The sequence below is a fragment of the Herpailurus yagouaroundi genome, unplaced genomic scaffold (assembly GCF_014898765.1).
Source record: "Herpailurus yagouaroundi ecotype Mexico unplaced genomic scaffold, PumYag 160, whole genome shotgun sequence".
Taxonomy (NCBI): domain Eukaryota; kingdom Metazoa; phylum Chordata; class Mammalia; order Carnivora; family Felidae; genus Herpailurus; species Herpailurus yagouaroundi.
The window spans coordinates 33,575,555-33,592,065 of NW_024412401.1; the positions used below are offsets into that span (position 1 = coordinate 33,575,555).

Here is a 16,511-nt window from a genome sequence, read left to right on the forward strand (position 1 = left end):
GTCAGGAGAGCCTTTTTGGGCTCGGGGGCAGCTGGGTCTCTGTCCTGTGTGAGACAGGGTAGGATAGGTGCCCTCCTTTGAGTCTGGAATTATCCTTTGATGCAACTGCTCATCAGACGGTTTCAGTGAATGGCTGGAAGAGGGTCAGCAGGCCTCGACGGTTTTCTGCCAGAAAATCGTTTTAACCTAATGTTACTCTTAATAAGTTTATAACCTCTCTCTGATTGATTGAGGCACGATGCGGTGGGGAAGAGCTTTAGAACTTTGTGGGGAGATCTAGGATTTTAGCAATTCCGGATCAATTTCAGGATCTGAGCCCAGAGAATAAATATTCCATGAGTTCATTTTTGCACAGAGGCTCATGACTAAGAGTTTATTCAATCTCTTTCCTGCCTTAAAAAAAAAAAAAAAATACTGACACAAATATAGTTGTTTTCCTTTACAACATTCACTTGTAATAAATTTAACAGTGCTTTCCCTTCTTGGTTTCTCATGGATTTTTTTGGCCTCTCATTTCTGCATTCCAGTGCCCACTTTCTGCTTTAAAATGAAGATTTTTTTTTTCCCCAGGTGGGTAACAGCGTGAACAGACTCACCCCCAGCCACTGCTTTAAATGCATCCCCAAACAGCATCACACGGGAGCCCTCAAGGAGCGGCACGACGAAACGATTGTTGCCATGAAAGTGCAGCTACTACTTGTGAAGAATAACGTCTCGAGGAGCCAGTCTTTACACTTCGCAAGAGCCATGGCAGACTTGGGCGTGCGCTGACAAGAGTTATTTTTCCACTCTGCAGACACCAGCCGACTCACCGGAATGAATGAAATGAAACTATCATCCATTCCAGAATGAAGTTCAGGTTAGATGAATAAAAGGCACGCTCTGTTAAGGGCAGGTTTTAGACATTCTAATTGCATAAGACACCAGCGTGAACAGGCGCTGGAGCTGAACACTGGGCGTGTGTGTCTGAGGTGCTACCGATGAGGATTCATCTATTTTGGCTTTTGTTAGTGTCTTAAAATCTCTTCAAATGAGCCTTTCTCTGTTCCTCAGTTCTTGTAGGTTTTCCAGAAGCTTCTAGCATAAACATCCTGAGTTAGCCTCTGAAGCTATACACTGGGCCCAATTTTAAGGGCTTGTTTAATTGCCTTGACTATAGATAGAGCATCTATTATTCAGCCACGGAATGAAGCCCGTGGAGCCGTTAGCATAGCAACACCTCTTGCTTTTGAGGTTTCAGCTGCAGAAAGTGATGTTGAAGCCATTCACAATTCAGTAGGGGATGATTAGGTAGGTTCTGCGGGTTTCTTACGACATGAGCCTACGGGGATGTTCCTCTAATTATTCTAACCCTATTTAGTGGATTGCCCAGACTACGGCAGTTTTGGTGTTTTAAATTCTGCAGCCTTTCCTCCAATAAAACCACTGGCATATCTTGGGATAAAGTGGGATTTTATATCTGATAAGTCAGAACTTTAATTGTAACTAAAAGTAAATCCCTCCTTCCCTGGCCAATGCACCAGGGAAATTCACGATGTTGGAGTGGGTATTTAAGCAGTTGGAGTAGAAAGTTCTCAACAAATTCCCAAACAGGAAAGGAAATATGGATGTTAGAAATCAAGTCCTTCACCCTGGCTGTTTTTACGCTGTCCGTATTCCTTTTTCTGATCTCCAGGGCATCATATCATATTGATTGTTACCTAAGCTTTTGGAAATCTGCTTTCAAAAAAATGCCTGGTAAATACCAACTCTTTCTATCCTTTTCTCCACTATTAAAAAGGCTATGATGATATGATTAATTTTACTTCATCAGTCTGATCTTTATTAAAGAGCACGACAAAAGAGCAGAGGTTCCAGATGGTTCAGAGAAAATAAGTAACAAATGGGGATGTTCAGAAAGATGGAAAGGTATGCAACCCTGCTTACAGAGAAATACAGTTAAGATGGAAATTCTGATTTTTACCCATCAGACTAACAAAGGTTGAAAAGAATTAGCTAAGGCTAGGAGCTTCCTCTTGTAGCTTCCTCTTTGTAGAATCACAGAGGCCCTTCAAATTGCTGGTGGGGTGGGGTGAGGGAGCAGGGAGAGGAGGTGTAATTAGGTAGAATATCTTTAGGGTGAAATTTAGTTAGGCAATGTCCAAATTAAACACGCACATCTCTTTTTACCCAGCACCCCTACTTTCAGGGAGCTTACCTACAGACAGATTTGCTCAAGTACATAAACGAATATATAAGCACAGCGGAAAAACTGTAATTTTAGAGATTCGAGGCAGCCTAAATGACCATCAATACTGATTGGTTAAGTACATGTGCTTGTTTATACGCGGAATAGCTCTAGATTAAGAGGAAGAAACGCGAACGTTTGCCTCTGGGAAAAACTAGGAAACGAGGGAATCAGAAGGTGGAAAGGAAAAGTAACTTTTAGATATTTTTGTCTGAATTTTTGCCAATGCATTACCTCCTAAAATAAGTGAAAAAGCACAGTGGTTCTCTTGATTACTGACTTTCTGCTTAGTCACCTAATTGTTAAAAGCCTCCTCTGCTTTGTGTAAAATGAAATACTAAGCTAGACAAGTTGGGGACCGAGCGGATGCTGTTTTAATTCTCCCAACTTTTGGCTCCCAATTGTACCAGCAGGATGGATCCTCAGTGGTCTCCCCAACTCCTTCCTCTGCCAGTTCCGCCGCGTGCAGATGGGAAAGCATTGTCCACATTCTGCCTGGTCAGTTATTTCCTAGTATTCTCAGACAGAAATATCATTTTTCTTTTTATTTCCTCTCAAAAGATCACCACGGTGTTTCTGCTCTTAGCTTGTTAGAGTTTCAGAGACGTGTCTTTATGTATTGTGTTAACCCTCTTCCTTCTGATCTTTCTCTTGGAACCAAGCACCCCTTTCCATTGCTAAACTTAGACCATACGTCTCAAGCCATCAACCTTTAACACAGGCCGTTCCTTGAGCAAGACTTTGAATTTCCTCGACCTGTTTCTCACCACATGGACCGCTAAGGCCTTAAACCTCAAAAGCCACCAAAACTGGCCACCAGCTAGCATCAAACATTGTGCAGAGCACCTTACATACCTACTGTCATTTACTTCCGTTTGGGGATGAGGAGAATGAGGCACAGAGAAGAAACCGGACAAAGGTCACATGGCTGGTGAGTGGCAACGTTGGGATTCAAACCTTGTGGGGCTCCAGAGCATTCACATTTCACCTCGTCAGAAAACCGTGGGGCACATGTCCCAACAAAGTCACCTCTCCACACTGGACCTGCAGTCTGTCTCTCAGCAGCGTGCAGCATCCTGCCAATTTGCTTCTGCAAACTTCTGCCTCTTCCCCACGCTGGGCTCTGAGCCTGGCATGGGTCCCTACGCTGGTGTGTCCATGACATCTTCAGCTCCAGTGGATGCAATTCTCTAGCCCCTTGCTTCCGGAGTGAGGAGCGCAGGACGACGACGGATTCGGTTTGACAGACTTGGGAGAGGGAGGTTATGATGAAAGGAAGGCCATAGAAAGAAACACTAGAATTTTCACATTCTTCTGCTTCACTGTGAACCTACTAAATACGTGAAAGCATATCTAGCTACTTATTATGATGTATTCATTTACTTTTTGATTCATGCCTACTTTAAAGAAAACAGTTGGCCTTTCTAATGAGAGTTAAAGTTGAACCAAAAAAAAAAAAAAAAAAAAAGGTGGCAAACCAGATAGGAAGCTGTGCTTTTCCAAAGTGAGGTCCTGTACTTGCCTGTCTCAGACTCTTCTGGTGACTTAAAATGAAGGTTCCTTAGGTCTTACCACCAATCACTTAAGTAGAGCCTAGAAATCTCCTAAGTTTCTTTATTTTGAGAGAGAGAGAGAGAGAGAGAGAGAGAGAGAGAGCAAGCAGGGGAGGGGCAGACAGAGAGGGAGAGAGAGAGAATTCCAAGCAGTCCACAATGTCAGCACAGAGCCAGACACAGGGCTCGAACCCACAAACCATGAGATCATGACCTGAGCCGATAGCAAGAGTTGGATGCTTAACTGACTGAGCCACCGAGGCACCTCTCCATTTTTAATAAGCTGTCCAAGTAATTCTTTGGTTCCCCAATTTGGGGAAGTTTGCCAATTTGCAGAATTATTTAAGATTTCCTTTGCTGAGCCTCTGCTGAATGTCAACTTCACATTAGTTTCACCTTTTAGATGCCTCATGGGGCTTCTTAAAAATGTGCTACTTTTCATGTGCACAGGGACTCTTTCCTGAACAGTAGTTTGAGGTTTCTCTCTCCCTGCCCCCTTATGCCTTGCCTTGGCATTTGTCAGTTGCCTCCTGGAGGGAAATGGCAAAGGCAAATCATCCTAGGCCTATTTAAGGTATTTACCTGGTACTTATGGAAGATTTGGTCAGTCAGGGAATTGACTTAGAGCCAAGTTTGGGAAATATTGATTCAAAGGATCAATATGGCTGCTCAGGGAGTTCTTTGATGAGCTCAGATCTTAAAGGACTAGTTAAAACTTGGAAAGTCAAGGGCAACAAAAAGGATCTATTATTGTGTTCAGACCAGGACCCAGGAGGCTGGAGTCACTGACCTGGAAGGATGGTACCATATTAACAGGCACGGGGCAGGGCGGGGGAGGGGGGGTGGTGGTGCAGGGGGGGAAGCATTCCTGCACCGTCCTTATTCCTTCATCTTTGCTGTTAAGGGGAACCATTTTCAGTGGAAATGGTAGACCAAGAAATGAAACAGGCAAGAGGGTTTTGAAGGCCAAGATAATTACCTGTCATGATTTCAAAGTCTTTCAGTCCATATGAATTGTATCAATCTGACAACAATGCCAATTCACTGTTAAGATATTCTGAGGGATCACAGAAAAATAGGAAATGATACAAGACCAGTAAGTCCTCAGTTTCAAAAATACAAAAAGCTAATTCCACTGGTTATAGAATCCTGAGGTTGGTTGTGCAGGCAGGTAATACTCCAGAAGAAATGACGAGTTTGTGAGCTCCAGGAAAGGAAGCAGTGAATCATGTCAAATAAGGAGTGTTTTGTAAGAAGAAAATAATGTTCAATCTCTGCTCCTTAGCAAAGGGGGCTGTTGAATGAATGCAGGTTCTAGACTGCTAGAGGGGGGATGGTAAAGTGTTAGGGGTTACTAGACCCCTGGGAGAGGAGCGGGGAGAGGAGTAACAGGGTTATTAGCTAACGAGAGATGGTGATGGACGAGGTTACTTACTGGACCACAGGTGTGCAGCATATGGACAATCACTTGATGCTGGTGGTGGTAAGTGGCTCCTAGTTAGTAACCGGATTCCAGAGTAGTGAGCTCGTCAACATAATCTAGTAATAGTCTCATGGAGATGTAGATCGACAGGGTCCCAAATCGCGAGATGATTATTGGCGGGAAGCATTAGAGCACAGGGACCAAGAACATGGGCTGGAGTCAGAACTGCACATGCATGACAATGTGCAAGCTGCTTGGTTAAACCCTAAGCCTGAGCTCCCCCATGTGAGAAAGGAGGGCAAGATCCACCTCACAGAGTGGCCAGGAAGGTCAAGTGAAGCAACACATGGAGCACAGGAAGCACGCATCCGGTCATCAGTCCCTGTATATTACTGTGGATCCATGTCAACCTACCGGGGTTTCCAGGATCTCGCGGCTGGACTGTCCTCTGCCCTGTAGCAGCAAGGCTATCATCATACCAATGCTTCAAATGAGAACACCGCAGACACACTGGGTAACATTCAGATGATGAAGCTGAAGCCAGAACACAGGTGATGGTCAATGTCCTACTCAAAATGTGACGCCCTCGACTGGGTACAGTTGTTCAGATACTTTTGGGACCAGCTCAGAGATGATGTTCTGCCTGTTATCTGGCTAGACACTTCTGTTAGAATGAAGGTGGAATAATTCATTTGTTGAACAGACATTCACGAGCACCTGCTATATACCAGGCACTGAGGAGCAAAGGCAAATATGATACAAAGCTCATACTTAAGCGTACAGGCTCCAGGATAAGATGAACCAAAGAGGCAGTTTTAACGTAAAGCAGTGAATGCAATGTTGCCATAGGAGGGCCGAGGGAAAGTTACAGAGCAGAGCACAGAAATCAACCCAATTTGCAGAGGTGGGGTGGTCAGAGTCCCTGGGAGAAGACGCACCTGAGTGGAGGTTTAAGGGGTGAGTGGCAGTTGGGCAAAGGGGATGGGAGTGACAGAGTTCTTGGCAGAAGAAACAGGATTTGCAAAGCACAGGTCGGGGCAACAGCAGGATATGGTGAATGCCAGGAACCACAAGCAGCGTGGTGGTGCAGACGTTTAAACAGGAGGGTGAGAAATGGGGCAAAATAGGCTTGAGTAATAGGATGGAAGCAGATAGCAAAGGAATTCCATAAAGAAGGCCTTGGACTTCACCCTCTGGGTGGTGGTGAACCCTGGCAGATGTGGAGCGTTGGAATGATACAACCAGAGTGTTTCCTGAGAAAGATTCCTCTAGAGACTGTGAGCAGGAGGAGCCTGTCAGGAGCCTGGAATCAGGGAGACCAGGAAGAGCATCTCTCAAGGTAAAGGTTGGCAAGGAAACTGAGTAGACCCAGGGACTGCCTGGGTGCAGGTGGCAAAGGGGAAAAGAGCTACGGATGGTGTAGCGGGTAGAAGAGAGAAAATCGGGCAGACGTCTTTTTTTTCTCCAGCAAAAGATGATGAATTTGATTTCTGACATGAGTTTGAGCGGTATATATGGGAGACACAGGTTGAAATGTCAGTCTAAAATCTTGTAGGAGTAGTCTGGGTAAGAGACCAGGGTTCCAGGGCCAACAGCCATAAAGCTGTGCCAGCATGAAAAGTCCCAGGCAGACTGTGATGGAGATAAAAGAGGTGGGCAGAGGAAGGACCCCTGGAAAACACCGATATTTAAGAGGACGACAGAGGAAGAGGCTGTTACAAAGACAGAAGCAAAAGTCAAAGAGCTGGAGAAGCAGACGTTGAAAAAGCCAAGGGAACAGAACTTCGAGAAGCTGTGAGTGAGTGACCATCACCATCACATGCGGTAGAGGAAGGTCCACAGAGTTGCGGGATGAAAAGCGTGCACCTCATTTAACAATTAGGAGGTCGTAAGTATGCATCCTGGTTAGACTTCGTGGTTGCAGACAACTGAATCCACTCAAGTTATTTTAAGCAGAAAGGTATTTATTAGAGGGGATCTGTATACACCGTCTCCAGGAGGCCACAGACACAGGTTTGGATGTCTTTCCACCGGAAACAGTGAGTCGCCAGGACAAACACCCATCCTCATCACAGGACCGTTATGAGGGAAACCCACTCTGCCACCGCTTCACTCAGTCCAGAGCCTGTGACCAGTTACTAGAACCTTCACCACAGATGAACCAGATGAAGAAATGCTTCAGCCACTGTGCCTACCAGAGCTGCTCTTCCCAAGGGCAGCTTCATCCTCGGACGAACTTCCTCCATGTCACCTAACGGAATGCTCACCTCCAGACTTCGGAGAGCTCACCATCCCACTACCTACGTCATCCACAAACGATACTTCTGCGCAATGTAAAATGAAGATGGAGTCCAAAAAAGCAAGAATAATCTTTATTCCTTGGAAACACATTTGTAAAAATGGATCACTAAGATTAAAAGATTCAGAACACATTTATTTGTATGCGGCACAAACACTGAGGATCAAAACATCTGCTACAACAGAATACACCTGTAAACAGATTATCTTAGGAAGAGTTTGTCGGTGAAGGACTCCGCCGTGCAAGGCCTACAGCGGAGCCCCTCCTGCTGGACAGATTTTTGTGGTAACCAAAAATAGATCAGATTTTAGCAATAAAGTGTCTTAAGAGATGTCAACACATTTTTTTAAAAAAGGCTTACAGTGGGCCAAATTACAATTACATATACTTAAATGGCGTAAGAATCGTTTTTCACAAAAAGACTAATGAAAAATTATCTCAGGTTTACCAAGGAAAAAAAAAAAGTTTGATTTGTGGCTTCAAATGGGGGGGGGGGTGGGGTGGGGAAATAAATATTTTGGTACAAGTTCTACCCTAAAAGACAGCCCATTGATAGCTGGTACTACAAAATGTACAACACCCATCCCATCCTATTCTACAGAATGCTTTGGCACAGCTTCATTAAAATCTTACACACTTTAATTTGAGCCATAAATGTTATCTTGGATTTCATGTTGCTTTTTAAAAGAGTTAAGTCCAGGGTAAAAACCAAGCCTCAAATTCTATAAATTCTGACAGTGTGTGTTCACAATTGTGTCTTCTGAAATCATGCAAGTTAGCAGCACCGATCAACAATTGAAAAAAAAATTATTCTTGTACTTGAGCAACAAATTCTATCAAAAAGGGATGCTATGCAATTTATGATTAGTAAAACTGCTAAGATTCAATGTGCCGGAACTGCTTCAAGATCAGAAATTCAAAGCCTCCCCGCATTTATGTAACAAGTTATATACGTTCTTGCGCTTCCGAAAGCGGTAGCCCTCTGTTAGAGAAGGGAAATTTGCAGTTTTCCTACGAGAAATTTAGTTTGAATGTTACATCCTCAGACTAAAAATATTAACTTTTAATACGATCACAGAATTTTAGAGCTGGAAGGAGCTTGGCAATCACTTAGTCCTACCCACTCTTTCCAGATGGGGGAAAAGAGGCCAGCAAAGGAGAAAGGCTTGTCCACAATCTCACAACGGCCAGGACTGGGCCCCAGTGGTCTCAACCCCACCCCAGGGCTGTATGGTACTCTACAAAGAGCTCTCTTCCTAAGTTCTTCTGGTTTTCTTTGGTCCCATTCATTAAATAACAGAGAAATACCAAATACACAGCAATATGACAAACGTAGACTTTTACTCCAATTTTTAAATCAGAATATTAAAACGATTCCTGAGCCTTTCACTACCTTCATTTTATTGAGAACGCAGTCAACAGTAAATTGTGACTACTGATTGTGGAGATTTCCAAATATGTACACGGACTCCAGAAACACCTCTCAGAACTATTCCTTAAGGACACTTTGGCGGACGCGTCTGGGTGATGGCAAGACATGTTTCATGGAATGTAATGAAACCATGCTGGTGAACAGAGGTGAGATGTGTCAGTCTTTCAAAGTGCAGTCATGAGTTTGTCTCGGCACATCATACTTTGCACTCCTCCTAAGTTCTTCTGGTTCTGGTCGTGGACATAATCGAAGCGGCCACCACTGCCACTGGCCGACGTTTCCCAGTGTGGCCTGTCATCCTGAAAGCATGGCCTGTTTTGTCGGCAGAGTGAATGGTTAGCGGGAGGGATGGAAGAAAATTCAGAAATGTGAGTGAAACAACACAAGCACGAGGCAAGCGGGCGGGAAAAACCATGAACCGTGTGAATGGGGATGGCTTCCAAGCTGAAATGAGTGGATTTGCTCAGGTGTGTTTAAAATTCGGATGCGGGTGATCTACCAACTTCCAAGTGGAGAAAAGCTCGGTCGCGGCCACACCGCATTTCTCAAAGGGCACCTTGAGGATCCCTCAGTCTGGGGGAAGTCAGGTGAAAAAGGTTCCTTTCCCAGGCACTTCTCGGGGCTGTGACCATGCTACGGTGCCCTGTGAGTGCCTTAGGCAGCGTTTACCAGAGCCTAGGACCAATGAACTCTGTATCTCAGGCAGTGCTTCTCCAACTCTGGAGAGCCTGGTAAAACACGGACTGCGGGGCCCCACCCCCAGAGATCCTGACCCAGTAGGGCCCGGGTGGGCAAAGAATGCATCAGCAAGCTCCCAGGTGAGGCGCACTGTTCCAGCCTTCCTTGGAATCCCCACTGCTAAGTGCTGGGCAAGGTCATGCCTCAGAAGGAAGACTAATGTGACAAAACAGGCCAAAAGAAGTGTAAAATTCTGTAAAAACAAGGTTAATAAAAATAGCACTTCTAGAAATCTCCTCTGTTTCTTATGTCTGGAAAATAAACTGCCTTCGCGATACACAGAAACATTTAAAATTATTACTCCACTAGGCTGACTAGCTTTAAAAAGCTACCCAAATATCAAGTGTTTACGATCAAACAGCACTGCTCTCCTCCAAGGTCCCCCCAACAAAAGTGGCAAGAATTCTCAAGAACTAATTGCTCTCATTTGCCTTACTCCAAATGGATTTATTTCCATCATTCCATTCTCCGTACTTTCTCAAGCAGCAAGGCTAGCAACCTTACCAAGAAATAACTTTATGCAAAGTGAATTCACCAACAGAAAGAGCTTCACACATAAACACCAATTAAGACTGATCTAAAATTCAAATCTTAAAAGGAACGTTTGCCTTTACAAAGCTAGCGTCAAAACACGCTCGAGCCTAACTAGAAACCCAGCAAGGCAGGTGCCAGTTTACTTGGAAAGGACTGTGGTAGGGTTAGGGCAGAGGTGAGTAAAACAGAGCCCTCAGGCTAAATCCCACTCACCATCTGCTTTGGTAAATAAGTTTATTGGAATGCAGCCCTGCCCATTCACTTCTGTCTGAGGCTGCTCTGAAGCTACAAGAGCAGAGTTGAGTAGTTGTGACGGAGAGCACAAAGCTGAAAATACTGATTATGTGGCTCTTAACAGAGAAAGTTTACTGACCCCTAGGTTCAGAAAAAAGATCCACAATCACAAAAAGCAAACCCCCACTCCATCCCTGAAAAAAAGTCCTTTCAAAAAACCCACAACAAAAATCCCCAAGCTCAAAGCATATTTTTAGTAACTGAATTCTTGGGACAGGAAAATGTTACTTAGAAATTTTAAGCAACATTTCTAACACAAAACCAAACCAAAAATATCTAAGGTTAGAACGACTAAAAAAACAAGAAACAAAACCCAATTCATTTTCATTTCATAAAGCAGAACTTTGGTAAATCCAGACTCATCACTGGCTTCTTTTGCTCTGCAAATTATTCATCTCTGCCATGACACAGCAGCTCTTAACCGTTGTTTCCAATGCAGACTTTCGATTCACAACGAGGCAGAATTTGAGCCTTTCCGGAGAAAGGGAGAACTTTCAAGTAAGTACAGCTCCGTGAGCTCAAGCACTTACCTTACATTTGGAGAGTGAGGGTGCCACCGAGGCTGGCTGGGGTGGATATTGGGATGGTATTGAGGCTAGAAATGAAATACCAAACTTGATTATTCAATGACCTTTTGATTTCAATGGTCTTCATTTAGTTTCTCTTTTACTGGCATCCAGCTGAGGGGCCCAGGGCTGTGACTGGAAAGGCTATAACCAAACCCTGGATGGGCGGTGGCTTCCCAGGACGATCACGTTTCCCCTATGACAACGGCAGGGGGGCTGGAAGGCTGCCCTCGGAAGAAAGGGGAAAGCATCTGTCTGGGAAGGGTCCCCCAGAGCGCCCAGGACAGGCAAGTATTCATCTCTCCCGAGGGAACAGACGGAGGACACCCAAGATATGGGGTGAGTGGTAGGCAATTTCTTTCTTCAGAAACAATTTTTGTCATTGCTGAAGAGGACGACAACCGTGTGCAACAGTGACATCTGCGAACACAAGACAACTGGACGGGGACATTAAGTCAGCAGGATTGTGGGCGAACACCTTCTCCCTTGTTTAAGCAATAAGAAAAGTTTTCTAAAATGTGATCCAAAACCTAGTACCAAACCTCGCCGCCCACCTGGCCGTCACCAAAAACAAACAAAACCCCACACCATTCAGAGCACTGATTGTTCTGATACAACAGAAGGAAAGAAGGAAGGAATTTGTCCATTCAAAAAAATGGATCCAGACTGATGACTCACAGAACGAGCAGGAGTGAAGACAAGGCAGGCCTGGCTGGGTGACGGGACTGTCTACCGCCTCTGGCCTGTAGAGGGTGGTGGCTCCAGGCAAGGCCAGAAGCCACGGGGCTTCTCAAGGCTAAACTTTCTGTGGAGCACATGAAACCCTCCTGACGTTGAAGTCACTACAGTCTTGCCACCATTATTCTTTTAATTATTTCTTCCCCTCCTGCTCCTTCCCCTGCTGTTTTGGTTAATAAGCAGAGGCCTGTTCTGTATTATGGAAAATTCTCAGTAATTCTGTTCATGCAGTTTTCAGGAAACTGAGATGCCCTCCCTGCCTGTTCTGTATTCTAGTGAGCTCTCTCCTTCAGAGCTGCCTGTCAGCAAGCTAAGTGTGCAGCCCCCTGCACAGGCTACGGGGAAAGGGAATCTGGAGAAAGGATCTCAGGAGCAGACGCTGAAAGCTGACCTCTCTTAGGGAGACAAACACCTAGAGTTTAGAAGATGTGCCCACAGCTGAAATGCTTCCAGTGTTTTGGTCACACAGCCAGGCCCCAAATGAGGCTCCACTGGCTGCATCTTCAACAAAAGGGAACAATGTAGAATAGAAATGGACCTTCTGTTCCACTCCCTGTCTTCAAACACAAGCAAATCAGATTCATTAGGGAGAGGTGGGTACCTCATCCATAAAGACCTGGAAGGATATTCCCAAACCTTCCTTGATCTCCTTCGGTAATTTATTCACACTCTAAAGCTGTCAGGCAGCATTTTTAAATGTTAACCCAGTTGGTCATTGGGGCACTTTTTTCCCCCGGGGATAACTGGAAATATATATGTGCATTTTTGCTTGCCACAATGACTGCAAAATTACCTTTTAACTACTGGGCAGAGAAGAGGAAAGCTAAGCATCTGTAACTCTTGGGACAGTCCTAACAATGAAGAACTGTCCCTCCCCAAACGCCAAGAGATGTCCTTATCAAAACCACAGAAATCTATCCTTTGCAGTTGGCTAGTCTCACTGAGCTCACAATAAGACAGATGTTCCATACTCCCATTCTCCCGAAAACCCTTCTCAGCACTCAAGCCTTTATCAACCAGGCCACTTCTCAGGACGTTCTCTTCCCGCTCAATTCATTCCCAAACCTTGACAGAGCAACACGTAACCTCCAAGATGGCTAAGGTGGGGGGGGACCAGTGATTGCCAAAGATGTTACAAGAACAGTTTTCGTGCATGTGAGTTCCGTGAACAACTTCCTCCGTATTCACTCTGAGCAGGGAATAATGGGCTTTGTTTTCATTTTTTTTCTTGCCTTCAAGCAGGGACCGCCTGTCCACAACTCTTCCCTTCCCCCACAGCTAGCCAGTCACACCCGAAAATCTCTCCAAACCAAAAAGCTGATCTGTGACTGAGAAGATTCAAGAACCTAAAAAAGACAAGATCGGGAAACCTAGCTTTTCCCCTACCAGGTTCAAAGCACTTTTTACATGTTATTCCCCCCAAACTAGGAAGTCGTGTCCAGATTCTGCACATTGGGAATATGATTTCATGTATGGAAGATGATATGGCAAAATTCTTCTGAAACATAATTTGGAGACCTCGTAAAAGTCACGTACATTAGGATCCCACCCCCATCGAAAAATTAATATCTACGGTAACAAAAGATCAGGAAAGATACTAAACCAGGACAAACGCTCCCAGGTGACCTCATGGAGTAGCTTCTTGTGACATCCGAAACCAGACTGTGATGGAGGAAACCTGAGCGTAATGTCCTTGGACAGAACCCGCCCAGGGAGAGAAATGGCCCCAAGTGAGGAGGCCATCAGACACGACCGCTGCCTCTAGGCACAAACCTACTAAGTGAGGGACATGCTGTCAGCACAGCTCATCAGAACCCCCTTAGCAGCTCTGAAGCTCTCTGGTGCCCAGAACTATCTATCCCTAGAGCATCTGATTGTTCAGCCCAGGGTGAGGCCCAAGCACCGGCCATGTTTTTAAAGCCTGCCAGATGGTTTTAACATGCAGTGGGGTTGAAGACTACTGGTGTTGGTGATTTCCAGTTATGAGGATCAGAGAAGGCTCTGTGGAGGAGGTGGCTTCTGAGGGGACTCTGGAGGGGATTTTAATGCACAGACAAGTGAGGGGATTTCAGGCAGACAAGCACGGAAACGGGAACAGTGGGAAGAAATTCTGGGGGCACCGATTATGTGATTCTTTGAGAGCTGAACATATGATGTGTGATAAGGAGCAGAGAGGAGGAAGGCAATAAATGTAGAAAAGCAAGTTGGAGCCAGGTTGTAGAAGGCTGTGAATGGCCAGCAAGAGCCACCCCCAGGTAACTGTGAGTGGGTAGGCGGGCAGGCGGTGAGGGCCCTGGTTGGCCACCCTGTAAAAGAGCATATCACGAGCCACAGAAACCTATCTGTGCTCCTTCTGCAGGAAACAGGCCTGGCACAATGCTTTACAAAGTAGGTTCTGGAAACCAATGCTCCACTGATAACAGATACACTATCAAAAACAGGCGGGTAGGTGAGAAGCTAGCTTTTTTTGATTGGGGGAGGGGGTGTTGAATATCAAATGATTTGGGGAGACAATGGATTAAAAAAAATAAAACGTTATCTTTTTTGCAGGATGTCTCAGTACTTTTGAAACCCCAGCGGAGACTGTAAGATCCAAGAAGGGGAATGAAGGACACATCTCCCAAACGTGTGACTGAGACATCCTTTCCTGGAGGCACATCTCAAGGGACTCATGTTCCCTAGGCCTAGAACATGCTGACAAAACACGGCCTCACTTGAGCGCTCCTAAGAGGTTGTGTGTGACCACCCAGAAACTTAAACATATGTCTCTGTGGTTTGCCAGTTGATAAGGTTAAGAAAAAAATAGGCAGCTGAAATGACCAAGAGGGGCCAGGAGTCACAGAGGAAGGTTCTCCTCTCACCGTTTTCTCAAAAAAAAACCCACAAAAAAACCAAGCCCCCCCCACCCCACAACCAACAAAAAGCATGTTATTATTTCTTCAAAATCTGACTATAAGCATAATAACTACTTGATGTAGAAAATTTTGAAATTTTAAGAAGTATGCAGGAAAATCTTTAAAAGCAGTATCTCACCTGGTAATTATGGACTTCAGGATTTGTTTTAGAGCTATAGAAAAGAAGGGAAAAATTGTAATGTAACAGGTTGTAAAGCGGCACTGTTAGTGATTTTTTAACGATCATAAATCTTAAACACCACCTACACTGTTAGGAACTTTCACGAACACCGCTTCTTTTTGGTTATTAGCTGTTTACATGAACATATAACCAAGGAAACCAAACACCAACTTCCACTCGTCACTTTCGAGCTCACAAACTGAAACACAAAGGTAATATTCCAGAATCCTGCTTGCCACACTTTGGTGACAAAAAGGAGGTCCCTTCAGTTGGGACACACCAAGTACTTTTAGCTCCCATTCCAGGTCTGCGCTGGCACTGCTGGGTGGCACCAGACGGCTCCAGTGACGCCCAGAGCTTTTTCCAACTGAAGGGAGAGCTGAACATCTACCGGCCGTTTCTGAACATCTACCGCTATGGGTCCCACTGCTACGAACAATGCCACGAACCGGCCACCACCGTGGAACGCTCATTCCATATAAGGCTCTGTACTGGGAGCTCCACATCTGTTACTATTTAATCCGCACCACAAGGCTATGAGGTCAATAACTGGTACCACCTCATTTTACAGATAAAGGAAAGGTTGCCTAACAGAGAAGTTGGGAAACCTGCTCAGGGTCAGTCAGCTACGCAGTCAGTGGCAGAGCTGGGACTGGAGTGGGTATCTGCTCCATCTCAGAGCCCACCTTCTTTCCACAGAGTCCAGCTGGCTCCCTGACGGTCCGAGCAAAGGTACCACGCTCCTCATGCATGATCCTATTTTGGTGGACTCACAAGTAAAACTACTCTGGTTAAAAAAACTATACGTACTCACATATATGGGCAGAGAATCCCAGGCTGGCTTTGCACTTAAAACACATGTGTTTCCTACGTAAGGCTGGCATCTGCCAGGAGAAACACAAACACGGCACCATCGTTGGGCTACGTGGCTAGGGTGGTGTGCTCGAAATCAAGGTTTATTGCTTCAACAATGAGAGAAACATTTTACTGTTATGAGTCTTGCTTGGGGTCTAAATGGCTCTGTCTTCCAGAAAGGCCAGTGCACCGAGCCAGGCTCTGGGCCAGATTCACCTCCAGCTGGATTTTATCTGGAAGGTTAAGTGTTCTGCAAGGTGCAATTTTTCTGGTATCACCTCTGCAGCCCAGAGCGCAATTTCATCCCTGGCTCCCACAGCAATCCTACTCACCCCGGGATCCCACAGGCTGCGAAGAGCAATTGAACAGCTGCGAACAGTGGTTATTAGCTCATTTGTTCCTAAAGGGTATATTTACTGGGTTTTTTTTGTTCCTGGTGGACACTTTTTTTAAGTTTGTTTTGGTTCTCAATATATATAATAATCTCCACTAGATGCTCAATATATATATAATCTCCACTAGATGCTAAAGGGAAAATATAATTTTATTAGGGAAAAACAAACAAAACAATCGCTTCCTTAGCAAAGGAAAGAAATGTTGTAACTCACAGGCCCCTGAGAATTAAAAGCAAGATACACTGACAGGTGGAGAAAGGTGCAAATGCTTTTAGCATACTACCCGCAGTGGGGATCCTAGAGAAGGGCGAGCCCACAGGCCTACAATGAACCCATGTGGGAGCCCCTCCCTCGGGGGGCCAGGGTATGCTCCATGGCAGTT

The 16,511-nt window shown here is 45.1% G+C and overlaps 1 protein-coding gene across 1 annotated transcript in view; it reads right to left on the reverse strand.

The window, feature by feature from the left end:
* The window catches only part of EPB41L4B (erythrocyte membrane protein band 4.1 like 4B), a 131,080-nt gene that overhangs the window by 44,328 nt on the left and 70,241 nt on the right, over nucleotides 1-16,511 (reverse strand). Inside the window, exons 16-17 of the mRNA XM_040481174.1 lie at nucleotides 14,838-14,871; nucleotides 11,031-11,095 (exon numbers count right to left, since the gene is read on the reverse strand). Of these exons, the coding sequence (XP_040337108.1) occupies nucleotides 11,031-11,095; nucleotides 14,838-14,871 (99 nt within the window). The remainder of the gene's footprint in view (nucleotides 1-11,030; nucleotides 11,096-14,837; nucleotides 14,872-16,511) is intronic.